The sequence below is a fragment of the Chiloscyllium plagiosum genome, chromosome 33, assembly GCF_004010195.1.
Source record: "Chiloscyllium plagiosum isolate BGI_BamShark_2017 chromosome 33, ASM401019v2, whole genome shotgun sequence".
NCBI classification, from domain to species: domain Eukaryota; kingdom Metazoa; phylum Chordata; class Chondrichthyes; order Orectolobiformes; family Hemiscylliidae; genus Chiloscyllium; species Chiloscyllium plagiosum.
The window spans coordinates 12,242,066-12,259,150 of NC_057742.1; the positions used below are offsets into that span (position 1 = coordinate 12,242,066).

Genomic DNA, 17,085 nt, shown 5'->3' on the forward strand with positions numbered 1-17,085 from the left:
CTTGATAATCAAGAATATATCCACTTCTGCATTAAAAAGATTTAAAAGATTCAGCATACACTGCCTTTTGGAGAAAACAATTCAGAAGACTGTCAACTCTTCATCTCTGATTTAAATGAGTGATCCCTTATTTCTAAACTATAACCCTAGCATCTCTTTCCTCAAGAGGAAACAATCTTCCACCAGCCACCTGGTCAAGTCCCCTCAGGATCAAATAGCTAGGAAGTATAGATCATATTCAAGACTAACAGATTATTGACCGACTACAGAATATGGCATGCCTTGGGCAGAATTAAGGAAGAGGCAAATTAAGAGAAGAAATAAATATGTTTTGAAGGTATAGACAACTTGATGCACAAAATAGAAGTAATTTTTCAATTTCAACAAATTATGATTCCATTCTTTCACTATTTCTGTACTTCTCTCATTGCCTTCTGAACTGGTTGGAATTGTGCATCAAACTCCAGATTCCTTGACATAAATTGATAGTTCAATAAAAAGTACAATAGCTTGAACAGGCAAACATGTTAGGACACAGTGAGGACTGCAGATGCTGGACAGTCAGATAAAACATGTCGCTGGAAAAGGCACAGATCAGGCAGCATCTGAGGAGCAAGAGAGTGACAAAATAGACAAAGTCTCTTTACTGGGGTCAGGGGAGTCCAGAACTAGAGGGCATAGGTTTAGGATGAGAGGGCAAAGATATAAAAGAGACCTAAGGGGCAATGTTTTCACACAGAGGGTGGTACGTGTATGGAATGAGCTGCCAGATGAAGTGATGGAGGCTAGTACAATTACAACATTTAAGAGGCATTTGGATGGGTATATGAATAGGGAGGGTTTGGAGGGATATGGGCCGGATGCTGGCAGGTGGGACTAGATTGGTTTGGGTTATCTGGTCAGTATGGACAAGTTGGACCGAAGGGTCTGTTTCTGTCCTGCACATCACTACGACTCTGATTCTATAAATAGTGTAGGTAGGTCACTAATAAGTATATTCATTTGAAAAAATAGCTTACCAAGACTGTCAGTAAAAGAGCATAAAGTTATTTTCCACCACTAAAGTGGATGATAGTAGCCAAGAGAAGGAAGAATGAAGGTTGGTAAAAAAAAGATGTCAGATTCACAGAATTATTTTTGATAAAAAGAGATAGAGAAATGTGGCATAGTAGCTAAAATAGCAAGGGACAAAATAACAGAGGTAAGGGTTTTAATGGAGAGTACAGAAACAAGAGGCACTAAAACTTTATTTATTTAAAATGGTGCGGTTTAAAATCTATTAATTTAAACACTACAAATAAGATCCTAATATTGCAGTAGAAAAAAATCATGCAAAGATTGCCTTCTTTCTAAAGATAGTCTATTTTGCATTTCAGTCCTGATCAGTACAGGATGAAAAGCTTAAGACTTCTGCCTCATTTTAGCAATAATTAATTTACTTGTTTATCCTTAATTTGGAGTTGCTCAATTCAAATTAGCTGTTAATTTGAATTGAAATTAAGCAAAAATTGCCTCCTGTGCTGTTTCATTAAACTTGCTTAATTTTCAATTACTGGATAATTTGATTTCTGAAGGAAAGGTGACTTTGAATTAACAGTAGATGGCAAAAGTATTCTAATAACAGCACTACAAATGAAGGCAGGAATTTCTGGAAGAAGCCAGCAATCTGAAGCAAATGCCACCCAAATTAAGAATTAATTGATGACCTAAGTAAGGGTGGGAAAAGGGAAATACTACAGCAAGCATTTATTTGACAAAACAAAACAATTGGAGGATGTGATTAATATTAATGGAATGGTTTCAATGAGCAACTCACTAATACCAAACTTAAAAAAAACTAATAGTTTGCTCTTGACACATAATGCAATTACTTTAAATGGATGGTGTTATGAATTTGCAGATATGAGTTCTGAAACCTCAGCTGAAATAGGGTGAAACAGAAATATTACTCTGCAGCAATTGTTTCCAAGTTCAAATATCAAATCTAGTGTTACTTTCTGAATAAAATTGTTTTTAATTAAAATTTCCCATTTTCAAGGTTTCAAAATCTATCCTAGAATTAGACTGATGCTCAAAATTCAGTGCTTGTTTTCTTTACATAGGTTAGGACTCCATGTTTGAAGATTGCAGCTATATACAACTTACAAAAGGTTTGAATGAATATGGAACCTTTTTAACTCTACACAGGTAAATAAAGGAATAGGCTGTTTACATCAGAGGAGATATTCCCGACTATCCACAGCTACTTTGCTGTTACCCATTTATAAAATAAAAGTTTCACAGGAGTAAACCATTGACTGAAAGGTGATGATATGCAAAGTAAAATGAAGATTAACTTTCTGAAAACAGAACAAAAATCTGGGAATGCAGTGTGCCAGGAATGGAAGGTGCAAGTTCAGCTTATATTTCAAGAGAAGAACGATCAGCAAGGCATGCACAACACCAACATATCTTTGTTTTAAATAGTGACTCATATTTCCAGAAGATTCTCTTATCAAGAGAAAAGTACTTGAAGCGACATGAATCAAATGCAATTTATAGGACATTTTCCAATGACAAAATATGTCTGAATACAAGTGAGGGATGCAAAAAGAAATGCCCCTGAATAAGGTTTTTGAAAGTAAGCCTTGGTTACCAGTTTACAAGGAATGCACTGTGTTCTGATCACTATTTAAAACAAATATCACAGTACATGAATGTCCTTGACAAGTGTATGAATACTGAAGTGTCCATCTAAACATAGAAACAGTAATATTAGAGCACAGCACTGCTGAAGCCAACATAAAAAGGATTGGTAGCTGTGAAAACTAAGACAGGTAAACAGCTCATGAGAAAAATTACTCATTCTGTACCCTCAAAATCTATTCTTACAACACTGATCTTGAGTCAAAATCGTGTAATACAGATCTACAATTTTAGTTAGTTCTGACAAAGGGTAAGCCCAGCAAGAACTGATTTTATTTGTTTTCCAATGATGCAGGCTGTAATAGTTTTTAAAAAAAAGGGATGGAAGAGATTCAAAGAAATAACTACGCCTTTACTGCTAAAATCCAGAAGCCAAGTTTCAGGCAGGATGGCTTCGATCAGCAAGAGTACCTTTCAGTGTGTCAGACTTGATTATAACTCTGTGGCAATAAAAAGTTGTGGGATTCAATGAATTCACCAGTAACTATATCTTTTGTTTTACAAATTCAAACAATAGATTTTACTACTCAGTTAGCAGCAGGGAAAAAATTGCTCTTGGATAGCAACACCATGGGTCCAGATTAGACCTGTCTTCGGATTGATGAAGATTCATAGGTGTGCTTACTTTATGAGCATCCCATCAACTACTAACTCATTGATCAGCTGCAGTCAGGAGCACTAAGATAAACATGCTAACCTCCCAGGATATCAAACCATAGATATTCAAGATTTTTATCCACTGCCTTTGGCTCAGGTGTTTCCTCAAACTTTGTGATTACCATGCTCAATTCAGTGCATTGGTGAGTTGGATTCATGAGACAACAGGGGATTATGACAGTGTAATTGAGCATATTTAAAAAACTAGGTGGGAATATCTCTAAATTCCAGAATTGTGAATTGTCCTTTTGGTCTTCTGGAAATTAAAATCAGAAAGTGATATCACATGCCTCTATAATACAGGCTATCTCAGCATTGTTTTCTCTTTGTTGTCTTATGTTTTCCATTATATTGCTCATGAACATAAAAGTAAATAAAGTTGCCATAGTACCAGACAACCACAGGGCTGCTCTCTCATTAGAGAGCCGACTAGTGGCGTTTTGACCCGAGGGTCACCACATCTCAGGCATGGGACAAGAAAGTAGGATCTTTATGGTAAAATCAGACAGTACAGGAATTGATTCCATGCTATTGGCCTTACCAGCCAGTTAAGCTAACTAACCCATTGTTTCTCAGTTTTTATTTCTAACTTGTGAAATGCCATGACAGATATCTTTACATTTAAAGTCTATACAAATTTAGAACATTACCCTGTTTTCATTTTTCCTCTTAGCAGCAACTTATTGAGATTGCCAATTTAGTACTAACTACAGCTGAATTTCCATGCTGTGTCAGGTCGCAGATTCTTCATATGCTTTAGGTGGAGAAAATCTAGAGTGTAAGCATGGGCTCAGTGCTTGGAAAGAAGTGCAAACCGTACACAAGGACATGAGCATGTAATCTAGACTGACATTTCAGCGCAGTACTCAGAAAGCATGTAAATGATCTCATGGCATTTTTCAAAGAAGAGCAAGGGAGCTGCTATGATTTAGCCCTCAATCAGCAGCTACCAAATCCGGTTATCATGTCACTTAGGTTATTGCTGTGTATGGGAGCTTGCCATGTGCAATTGGGCAGCTAGATTACATTATAACTGCAATGACACCGATAAATATCTTCTTTGCTTTGGAACATCCCAAAGCTGTGAAAGATACTGTATGTTGCATGTTCATTCTTTTTATCTGAGAGACATTTCATTCCATCAGAGGAATGGCAGCATCTGTGGAGAGAAAGCAGAGTTAATGTTGAGTCAGTTCTGAAGGAGGATCATGGACTCAAATTGTTAAACCGTCTCTCCACAGATGCCGCCAGATCTGAGTTACTCCAACAATTTCTCTTTTCGTTTCAGATTTTCAGCATTTACAGCTCTGTGTCTTATTATCAGAAACTGGCATTGTAATAAATGATACATACAATCTACTGTATAGTAAATTTATTGTGCACATTGTGTACTCCTAATTTGGGGACATGGTCAAAGCCTCAGAGTTAGTATGGCACAGGAAGCGTTTTGGCCCATCAATTACATACCAGCTCTTAGTGGAACAATCCAGCCAGCCCCAATCGCCCACTCAATTCCTGTAGCCTTCAAATGCCCATCCAATTCCTTTGCAATTCATTAATTGTTCCTGTTTCTATGGCTCTCGCGGTCAGCAAGTTCCAGGTCATTAACACTCTCAGTGAAAATAGTCCATCTTCATTTTCCCCTGCACTTTACCAAGAACATAAAACTCTGTCCCCTCCTCCTTGTATCAGGTGCTAATGGGAACAGATTTTCCTTGTTTACCATATCCAAATCTATCATTACACTGCACACTTCTATCAAAAATCTTCTCATTCTTTGCTTCAAGAACAACTTATCCTACATTATCCTTGTAGCTAAAATTTTCCACCCTGGTACCATTCTGGTAAATTTCTTCCATACCCTCTCAAAGGCCCTCAGGACCTTCCCAAAGTATGGTGATTCACATAACTAGTTTTGCAATTCTACCATAGACTGAGCTTTACAGAAACTTCAACTCCTCATAACTTTACCGAGAATTTCACTAATGTGCTTAAGGTAACTTCATCCTGCTCTGGCTTTTCTGGGATATCTACTGGTTGGTAACAAACTTTATCCACACCCTGTTTAATCAGGCTTTAATTAAATCGAGGTTTTCCCATAAAACCCTACTCTTTGTAAAGCAGTGGCAATAATTATTTGTAAGGTGAACACAGCACTGCAACGGTGTGGCTTTCAATGATTAAATCCTGATGTTTGTTTTAAAAAATGGGGTATCTGAGTGGCTATTTCCTGGTCATACAATGCACAATAGAAGTTGTCTGCTACAATCAACAGTGCACAGATTATTGACACTGTATACCAGGAAAATTTAATTTTTGTCATCAGTTTGTGGCAGTAAAAAAGCCACAGAAACCAATTGTTATCAACTGTGCATTTTAGTTAGAAATCAACAAGCAAAACGTAACTGTAAGTAAGTGGAATGAATAATAGCCTTACTATAACAATGTAGTAAGAATTCATTCAGGATTGCAGATCTCCAACATCAGAACATTTATTAATGTTTGAAAGCAAAGCTTCAGTTTCAGCTCCTGTTGGACAATACAGTGTGATTATAGCCAGAGCTCTTCATGCTACATATAACAGAGTACTTCGGACAGAAACAGGACACTGGGCTTAAATGGTCTATGCCAAGACTTGCGTTCCTCCAAGCCTCCACTTCATCCAACCAAAACAGCACAGCCCTTCATTCCTTTCACCCCTTCATACTTCCCAGGCCTCCTTTTAAATGTTTCAATGCTACTCTTCCCAACCAATCAATTTGGTAACAATTAACCATCCTCTTGGGCAAAGATGTTTCACTGAATACTCTACTAGATTGATTACGGTGGTCTCTTTTCATGTCCTTCAGTTTTTGACCCCATCAGGAGAGAAAACATCTTCTCTGTACCAAACTAAACAAACCACTTCACAATTGGAAACATCTCCATTAGACCATTGCTCAGCCTTTGCTTTCCTGGTGCATGACTCACATCAGGTTAGCACGCAGGCACAACAAGTACTTAGCAAAGCTAATAAGATCAGTGAATTTATCACAAGGGGAACGGAATACAAAAGCAGAGAGCAAGCATTAGCAGAAATTGTTGGAGAAACTCAGTAGGTCTGGCAGCTCTCCGAAAGAAAACATCTTGAGTCCTGTGATCCTTCTTCTGAACTAGGTGCAGTTAGGAAAAGACAGTATTTCAATTGGAGGGTAGAGGAGGTGAGGAGTGAATAGGTTAGCAAGAGAAAGCCCAGAGGATGGAAAGATGAATGGACAGACAGAGGGGAGAGAACGACAACGAGAGAGGAAAAAGAGGGAAAGAAAGAGTGAGAGAGAGTAAAGGCAGGCAGGAAGTAACCCAGTCAAGTAAAGAAACTAATGATGGCTGGTGGTAATGGGATGATTAGTAGTTGAAAATAGGTTGGCTGTACTGAAAATAACACCCATTGTTTCAATATCAAGTTTAATAATCTTAGATGTGATCACCTCCTTCCTCATCTACTACCTGCCCTCACTGCCCCATGAAATAGTTGTTTTCAGCACTGCCAACCCATTTTCAACCACTCATATTCCCCAGATCACCTATCCAGCATCTTTTCTGGCCTAATATCATCAAGTCTTCTGTCTGCCTATTTTTCTTCTCTCTCCTCTCTCTTTACTCATCTTCCCGAACCACTCTCCTGCCTCACATTTTCCTAGCTGCTTCTAGTTCTGAAGGGTCAAAGGACTCGAAACATTAAATTGTTTCCTCTCCACAGATGTTGCCAGACCTAGTGAGTTTCTCCAGAAACTCCTGCTTTTGTTTGTTTCAGATCTCCAGCATCTGTGGTTCTTTTGAATTCCAAAAGTAGGGAGGTTTAGATTAGATTAGATTAGATTAGATATTAGATTAGATTAGATTACTTACAGTGTGGAAACAGGCCCTTCGGCCCAACAAGTCCACACCGACCCGCCGAAGCGCAACCCACCCATACCCCTACATTTACCCCTTTAACCTAACACTACGGGCAATTTAGCATGGCCAATTCACCTGACCCGCACATCTTTGTGACTGTGGGAGGAAACCGGAGCACTCGGAGGAAACCCACGCAGACACGGGGAGAACGTGCAAACTCCACACAGTCAGTCGCCTGAGGCAGGAATTGAACCCGGGTCTCTGGCGCTGTGAGGCAGCAGTGCTAACCACTGTGCCACCGTGCCGCCCAGGTTATGCTTCAGTTATACAGGGGACTAATGTGATCATATCGGAGTAGTGTGTAACGTAATGGTGATCTTAAGGGAAGCGCTAAATTTGTTTTCTGAGGCAGTTCTGAAGCATTACTAGACTAATACCTGAAATGGGCAGTTTGCCTTATGAGGTTGGACAGGCAAGGCTTGTGTCTGGAGTTCAAAAGAGTAAGAGGTGACTTGATTGAAATGCAAGATCCTGAGGAGTCTTGACAGGGCAGCTGTGGAGAAGAGATTTCCTCCAATGGGAGAATCTAGACCTAAGGTGTTACTGTTTAGAAGAAAAGGGTTATCCATTTAGAACAGAGATAAAGTGAAACGTTTTTCTCAAAAGTTATGAGTCTTTGGAATGCTCTTCCTAAAAAATGTGGAAGGAATACAGATTTGAGGAGACAATCAGGGCAGCTGTGATCTTATTGAATGACAGAGCAGGCCTGAGGAACTTCTACTCCTGTTCCATGTTCATATGTTCAAGTGAAAGGCAGCACAACTATTCACGCCTTACAGACAGTTATAATAGCTCTCTTCTGATATGATCCCTCTTATAAGAACTGGTTGCCTATTAACTGCTTTTTCAGCAAATCAGTCAGTACAGCATCCACATTATAATACAAGTCTTATGCAAATAGTCTGCAAACGGATTGAAATCGAAGATCCTCAGACTGATTCAGGGCACAAGCTCAACATTGTCATAACCTGGGAAATTTGAGCCAGATCTCTAGAAACTGACTGCCATATTTTCCCCTCATCATCCTGACAAGCCCCACAAAAGTGTTCTGGGCATGCTGAGTATAGAATACAGAGGAAACTCGAGTATCTGAAGGTCATTAGCGAGAAGTATTTCATTCGGTTAATTGAGTGCTGGATAACATAGTTTAGCCAAGTGTCGGGACCTTGCAATCTTGCTGGATAATCCGAAATTTGGATAATTGAATGCCGGATAATTGAGGTTCCTCTGTAAACACAGAAGATCAACTTGCCAATAAGCCAATACAATACGAACCACAGTTCTACAGAAAGTCTTGAATGCATTAGTTTCAATAAAATTTATTGCAACAATTAATTCTATCACTTCACTATACTGATGTAATCTTTTCATATGAGATTTGCTAATTTTCTGGGAAAGCAGTTTTGTAGCAATAATGTAATTGGATGAGTAATCTACAGGCCCAAATCCCACCTTGGCAGCTGATGGAATTTGAAGTGAATTAATCCAGGCTATAACGTTAGTCTCAGAATGGTGCCTTGAAACAATTATCAATTGCTGTTTAAAGAAAATGTGGATTTATTAATGGCCAAAGAAGGAAATCTGCACCAAGTCCCCGATCTGGAAACCATGGACTTTGTATCCACAGCAGTGTGGCTGACTCTTATCCGTCCACTGAAATAGCCTAGCAAGTCATTTAGGTAATTAGTGACGGGTAACAAATGCAGGCCTTGCCAGTGATGTCTACATCCCATGAAAAACAATAAGGTAGAAACTAAGAAATTATGAAAGCAATTTCATTAATCAGATTAATTTGGAAGGTCAAAACTTAAAAGGTTCAGCCTGTTTGAAGCCAGTGACTTGCTCACCAGGGTCTTGTGGTACTGTCCCTACTTCAGGTCTGGATTCAAGATCCACCCACCAAGAATGTGTCCTAATTTGATTTAAAATAATTTTTATTACTCAGCATCATTTTTCCTTACAAATGCCATCACTTGTTTTTGTTTTCAGGGTTTATGTCACATTGTAATCACTGGAAAAGGTGCTGCCTCCTTTCAAAACCAAAAGGTTCAACAAATGTGCCAAAAGTGGCAAATTGCATCACCCAACAGGCAAAGTGTTCCAACACTAACAGTGGAATATTCCATAGATGTAGAGAAATTACCTCTGTGGGGAGGTTATAGAAAAAAAGAACAGGAGCAACTGCCATTTTGTTTGAGCTTGCAGCTCACAAATAAATTCAAACTCAGCCAAGTAACAGATCTGACTGACATGACCTGCAACCTGAGAAGCTGTAGCAAATCCTAGCAGTCCGATATTCAATTCTAAATAACACTAGTACCAGTGGATCAAACCAGAGGTTTTCATGCAATGATGACCCAGCTTTACGCCAACCAAGGAATTAGTTTAGGAATATTGAGCATGATCTACACCTGTAACCCTTTATCAGAGTTGGTGCGCACTTTCAAAAGAAAATGTTTCATCCCAGACTTCTGATGATGAATATAAAATCTGTCATCAGTAACCATTCCATAATTAAGCAGTTTCCACACAGTTGTTTGGAAGAATGAGTGTTATATAAATTAAAATGGCAACAAAGCGTTCAATGGACCTCTTAAATCAGAATCTTCTGGAATTCAGTCAAAATTCCTTGATGTAACAAGTTTAATGTTTAGCTGTGAACTGCTGAGTAATGACATCTCACTGTCAGGCTTTTGGAGGACTGATGAGATTTATTTCTCTCTGTTCAAACACTCCTCCACAAGACATCCATTTTGAGTTCCAATTCAGCCACACAAAAAGTTTCCCAGTTGGGATCTCAGAAAGAATTACTTACCAAGTCTGCAGGTTAGGACTTGAACAGGCTTATGTCCAATCATAGATATAGTCATAGAGACATACAGCATGGAAACAGACCCTTCGGTCCAACCCGTCCATGCCGACCAGATATCCCAACCCAATCTAGTTCCAGCTACCAGCATCTGGCACATATCCCTCCAAACTCTTCCTATTCATATACCATACAAATGCCTCTTAAATGTTGCAACTGTACCAGCCTCCACCACATCCTCTGGCAGCTCATTCCATACACATACCACCCTCTGCGTGAAAAAGTTGCCCCTTAGGTCTCTTTTATATCTTTCCCCTCTCACCCTATGCCCTCTAGTTCTGGACTCCCCGACCCCAGTGAAAAGACTTTGTCTATTTATCCTATTCATGCCCCTCATAATTTTGTAAACCTCTATAAAGTTTCCCCTCGGCCTCTGACGCTCCAGGGAAAACAGCCCCAGCCTGTTCAGTCTCTCCCTGTAGCTCAGATCCTCCAACCCTGGCAACATGCTTGTAAATCTTTTCTGAACCCTTTCAAGTTTCACAACATCTTTCCGATAGGAAGGAGACCAGAATTGCACGCAATATTCCAACTGTACAGCCGCAACATGACCTCCCAACTCCTGTACTCAATACTCTGACCAATACAGGAAAGCATACCAAACGCCTTCTTCACTATCCTATCTACCTGCGACTCCACTTTCAAGGAGCTATGAACCTGCACTCCAAGGTCTTTTTGTTCAGCAACACTCCCTAGACCTTACCATTAAGTGTATAAGTCCAGCTAAGATTTACTTTCCCAAAACGCAGCACCTCACATTTATCTGAATTAAACTCCATCTGCCACTTCTCAGCCCATTGGCCCATCTGGTCAAGATCCTGTTGTAATCTGAGGTAGCCCTCTTCGCTGTCCACTACACCTCCAATTTTGGTGTCATCTGCAAACTTACTAACTGTACCTCTTATGCTCGCATCCAAATCATTTATGTAAATGTCAAAAAGTAGAGGTCCCAGCACCGATTCTTGTGGCACTCCACTGGTCACAGGCCTCCAGTCTGAAAAACAACCCTTCACCACCACCTTCTGTCTTCTATCTTTGAGTCATTTACATGTTCTGCTCTACCTGAACTGACCTAAATGCCATCTGACACCCTTCTACACAATGTTTAAAAGACATTTGGATAAATAAATGAACAGGAAAGGTTTGGAGGGATATGGGTCAGGAGCAGGCAGGTGGGACTAGTTTTATTTGGGATCATGGTCAACATGGACTGGTTGGACCAAAGGTTCTGTTTTTGTGCTCTATGACAGGAAGCAAATTTGGATTGTCAATTTCCTTGGTTTGTGAATTGGAAACTAGCAGCTGTAAATTTAAGCTAATCAAAAGAACAAAGGATAAATTTTGTTTTTATTGTTAGAATAGCAAAAGATACTCAACAGAAAACAGGGCTATAAAGAATCTATAGCCACCTTTAAAGAAGGATTAGAAATATTGAAGGAAAATACTTAAATAAAGGTTCTAGGAAAGTGCAGAAGGGGAGAAAAGCTTTCAGAGGGCCAACACAAACGTGATGGGCCTAATGACCTATTTCAGGATCTTTGTTCTGCAGACTGATGAATGCAACGCAAATGATTTCAAGGTGGTGGCCTTTCATGGATGTATGCCTGGGAAGAATCAAAGCTAACTCAAATTTTCCGAGCAGGTTTTATATAACAAATCCAGAATACAAAATGTTAATTGTACGTTAGATTTAGCACAAGCATGTGTACAATAGCAAAGGAATCATTGCTTAATTTTCCAATACGGTGGCAACCATTCAGTCCACAATCTCTCAGGCTAGCTCTCAAAGAACATTCTCGTCCTAGACACACTAATACGCTTTTTCACAACTTGGTATTACTTGGGAGTTCGCAAACATTTCAGAAATGAGATTGCAAAAAGGCAGGGATAAAGCAGATGTGCTCCATCTTTCAATTAGGCCTGTGATTCAAGGCCTAATTAATACCCACTTTCATTCAGGGCAAGTGATTTCTTTTTGGAACATAGGGTAAAAGAAACAATGGCTCATCAATGAACAGTTCAAAGAAACGTTGGTACATGGATAGGCCATTCAGACCCCCAAACCTGTCCTCACTAGAGGTGGAAGATTTCCCCATCAAGTGTTGCTGAACAGAGACTTTGGAGTACAAGTTTATTGTTCCTTGCAAGTGGAGTCACAGGTTGATAGAATAGTGAACAAAGTGTTTGGTATGCTTGCCTTTATTGGTCAGTGCATGGAGTACAGGAGTTCGGAGATCGTGTTGCAGCTGTACAGGACATTGGTTAGGCCACTATTGGAATACTGTGTGCAATTCTGGTCTCCCTGCTATCGGAAGGATGTTGTGAAAATTGAGTATTCAGAAAAGACTGACAAGGATGTTGCCACGTTTGTAGGGTTTGAGCTATGGGGAGAGGCTGAATAAACTGGAGCTATTTTCAGGAGAGTTTGAGGCTGAGGGGGTAACCTTATTGAGGTTTATGAAATTATGAGGGGCACAGATAAGGTAAATAGACAAGGTCTTTTCCTGGGATGGGGGAGTCCAAAACTAGAGGGCATAGGTTTACGGTGAGAGGGAAAAGATATAAAAGGGATCTATGAGCAACTTTTTCACACTGAGGGTTGTGTGTATATGGAATGAGCTGCAGAGGAAGTGGTGGAGGCTGGTACAATTACAACATTTAAAAGGCATCTGGATGGGTATATGAATAGCAAGATGTAGAGGGATATGGGCCAAATGCCCATGTGTATTTAGGATCTCTGGTCAGCATTGATGAGTCGGACCAAAATGTCTGTTTCTGCGCTGTATGTCTCTATGACCCCAAATCAATCATACTCACTTAATCATCTGAAACAAATCAATTAAGTCATCCATGATCTTCTACAGCCAAAGGAGTACTTTTCCAACAGTACTCCTGTGCAAAAATTCCTGGTACCGCATTCACACTTGACTTCAAACAAATACTAAACTGATGAATTAATACATTGCTCATTGATTATTTATTTTCTGATAAAGTCTTACATTTAAGGGGCACGGTGGAGAAGGATGTCTCATGGAACAAAAATGAACGAACTTATCCCTAAACTGAGTAATCTCTGGCTCCTGCTGAGCCTGGACCTTCTGACCAACATTACTTATGCTTAGCTGAGCAAATCATTGTTTGATAAATCAGACCATTTGAGAATTAAATAAGATGGAGTGTGAGCAAATTGAGATCTGGAAAAATGCAAACCACATCTTCATATGAGTTCTAAGTGGAAGGTTCTAGTATTTTTGGGGGCGGGGGTACTGTCATTTCCTTATTGGCACAAAACCCCACGTGGATATTGAGAAGAGATTCTTTCTGGTCACAAAAAAATGTCTAAAATCCCAAAGTCCAGTACTATAAGTTAGAAATGCTAACTGTCCTGAAGAAATACGAATGTACCGATTATAAATGAAGACACCAACAGGAGGACAGGGAAAACTGGGAAATGATCGATTATTTTCAGCCGTTTATATAAATTTGACAAATGCCTAAGACACATCTAACACGATAACGCGATGGGACTTGTGGCCGGAGCCTGGAGCTGTCCTTCTCCAGGATCCTGTGTGCCTCGGGCAGAGGGGTAACCGTCCTGTCCCCCTCCCCCGGGGCCTATAGCCCACCCCCTCTGACTCCCACTCCCCTCAGGGACTTCAATCACCGTGAGGCCGAGGTTGAGGCCCGAGCCCGGCACCGCTTCCAGGCGAGGCCCCAGCCCTTTCCTACTGTTTCACCCGCCCCGCGGATCCTGCGGTAACCGTCCCCTCTCGGTTACCTCTCCAGATCGGCCTCTCCCGCTCCGCTCGGCTCCGGGGCCATCGTCACATCGCAATCTCCGGCCGCCATTTCCCAACACCAGGACCCCGGTACCGGCTTCCGGAACAACGAGCGCTCCATCCGCCGGCCGGGAAGCAAGAGCGTCCCTGCGGCACAAACTACATCTGACCTCCCGAGCAGCTGGAGGACCAACACTGGCTGGCACCAGTACTACCAGCCTGGCTCTATGGCTTTGATGATAATTACCCTACCTGGCACCAACACTGCCAGAATGGACTGTGCCTGGCACTTTGGTAATTGTACTTGCTTGGCACTAATGCTACCAACATTGACAGTTCAGAAGAAGGAACAAATTACAGCAGATGGCTGGATTCTATACTTAAAACAACAAATGCTGGAGATCACAGCAGGTCAGGCAACATCCATGGAGAGAGAGCAAGCCAATGTTTCCAGTCTAAATGATTCTTCATCAGAGCTGAAGCTGAAATGTCATCTAGACTCAAAATGTTAGCTTGCTTTCTCTACATGGATGCTCCCTGACCCGCTGAGACCTCCAGCATTTGTTGTTTCCAGTTCTGAAGAAGAGTCACTGGAGCTGAAACGTTTCCTCTGCTTTCTTTCCATGGATGTTGCCAGGCTTGGTGAGTTTCTGCAGCAACTTCTGTTTTGTACAGAGACTTTGCCTGGCACTGATGATAACTACATTGTATGGCACTAATACTAGCAAAGTATAAAAATGACACAATTTTTTTGGCGATCATTTGCACAGTTTAGTACCAACACTAGCAGCATGTCACATGCACCAAAATACGGTGAAAATTATTGTTTTGCACACTAGACAAATCATACTTTACATAATTACATCAGGATAATAGAACAGAATGCAGAATACCATGTTACAGCTACAGAGAAGGTGCAGAGAAAGATCAATTCTAATATATGAGAGATCCATTCAGAAAGCAGATAACAGCAGGGAAGAAACTGCTGTTGGCACATGTTTTCAAACATTTGCATCTTCTGTCCGATGGAAGAGGATCAAAGAGAGTATAACTGGAGCAGGAAGGGTCTTTGGTTATGTTGGCTGCTTCCCTGAGGCAGCAGGAAGTGTAGACAGAGTTTATGGAAGAAAGGCTGGTTTCCATGATGGACTGGGCTGTGTTTGCATCTCTCTGCAATTTTTTGAGGTCTTGGGCAGTGGCCATACCAAGCTGTGCTGTATCAGATAGGATGCTTTCTATGGTGCATCTATAGCAATTGTCAAGTGTCATTATGGACCTGCCGAATTTCCTGAGCCTTCTGATGAAGTAGGAATGTTGGTGTTGATTTCTTGATTGTAACTCTGGTACAGACTTCAGCTTGATTTGATTGTGTATTCAATATGAACAAGGCCAATATCAGGAGAAAATGAGGACTGCAGATGCTGGAGATCAGAGTCGAGAGTGTAGTGCTGGAAAAGCACAGCAGGTCAGGCAGCATCTGAGGAGCAAGAGAATCGACATTTTGGGCAAAAGGCCTTCATTAGGAATAAGGTTTGTGAGCCAAGGGGGTGAACAGATAAATGGGAGGGGGTGTGGGGCTGCGGGGAAGGTAGCTGAGAGTGCGCTAGGTGGGTGAAGGTACAGGGAATGGTGATAGGTCAGAGAGGAGGTGGAGCAGATAGGTGGAAAGGGAGATGGACAGCTAGGACAGGTCATGAGGGCAGCGCTGAGTTGGAAGGTTGGATCTGGGATAAGGGGGGAGGGGAAATAAGGAAACTGGTGAAACCCACATTGATGCCGTGTGGCTGTAGGGTCCCAAGGCAGAAAATGAGGCATCGTGGTCCTCACCTTCCACCCCACCAACCTCCATACACATCGCATCATCCTCTGCCATTTTTGCCACCTACAAACGGACCCCACAACCAGTGATATATTTTCCTTTCCACCCCTATCCATGTTCCATAAAGACCACTCCCTCTGCGACTCTCTTGTCAGGTCCCTGCCCCCAACCAACCCATCCTCCCCTCCAGGCACCATCACCTGTCACTGTAAGAATTGCAAAAACTGCACCCACACCTCTCCCCTCATCTTTGTCCAAGGTCCCAAAGGAGCCTTCCATTTCCATCAGAGTTTTAGCTCACATGTCATTTACTGTATCCATTGCTCCCAATGTGGTTCCTCTACATTGGGGTGACAGGATGCCTACTTGCAGAACACTTCAGATAACATTTCTTGGACACCTGCACCAACCAACCCCACTGCCCTGTGGCCAAACACTTCAACTCCCCCTCCCACTCCACCAAGGACATGCCGGTCCTGGGCCTCCTCCATCGTCACACCTTAACCACCCGACGCCTGGAGGAGGAACATCTCATCTTCCACCTTGGGACTATCCCACCTCCTTCCATTTATCCCTCCACCTCCTTGGCTCACAAGCCTCATTCGTGATGAAGGCCAATATCAGTCAATGTTAAGCGTTTATTTGATTTGACAGTGTCACAGCTGAATACAATTCTGTCTGAAGTTCATGTTATTATCTAAATCACCAAAAGCAGGTACCTTGCAGATTTGGCTTCTCCTGTTCAGGGATGCCTAGTACAAACTTGGCACCTTGCACATTTCTGTGGCCAAGTTCCAATTCCAATCAAGAGGGCATGTATCTGGTTTCCAAATTCCACTATCAACTGTCCAGCCAAAAATGACTATCATGTTATGATTGTTGAACTAATCAGTTACTTAACCTGTATGTAAAGTATCCTGAACTTATGCACAGTTTGGTGTAAATCCCTAATATCAATAAGAGAGGAGAAAACAATAAAACTGGTGAATGACACATTGTGGACCAACTGTGTACTTTAAAATGTAGAACGATACGATCAGTGTGTTAACATCCAAGTATTTTAGGGTAAGTTATTCAATCTCAAAAATGCAATAGTATGTCATTTCAATTTCTCCCATTTAACCTTATGATCAGTCTGTGCCACCTTGGTGTAAATTGTCTTTTTTTTTATTGTAGAAACACTAGGACAAGGACAGAGGCAATCCAAACCCGTATGAGTTCTAAAAATGCCAACGTAATCCGTCTCTGAATGTTTACCATTTTAAAGCTGATTCTTGGATTGCAGTCGACCTTTCACTTCCCCAGTCTAACATCTACCTTATTTCTGATCTGTCTAATTC

At 41.1% G+C, this 17,085-nt stretch overlaps 1 protein-coding gene across 3 annotated transcripts in view; it reads right to left on the reverse strand.

Moving 5' to 3' along the window:
• Positions 1-14,069, reverse strand: part of dnajc7 (DnaJ (Hsp40) homolog, subfamily C, member 7) — a 71,065-nt gene extending 56,996 nt beyond the window's left edge. The window contains exon 1 of one of the 3 annotated variants that reach the window (XM_043674944.1): positions 13,926-14,069. In XM_043674944.1, the coding sequence (XP_043530879.1) occupies positions 13,926-14,047 (122 nt within the window). In that variant the 5' untranslated portion in view covers positions 14,048-14,069. Of the gene's footprint in view, positions 1-5,779; positions 5,849-13,925 lie in introns of those variants that run through there. The other 2 variants (XM_043674943.1, XM_043674945.1) reach the window with 2 other exon arrangements.
• Between the last annotated feature and the right edge of the window lie 3,016 nt (positions 14,070-17,085).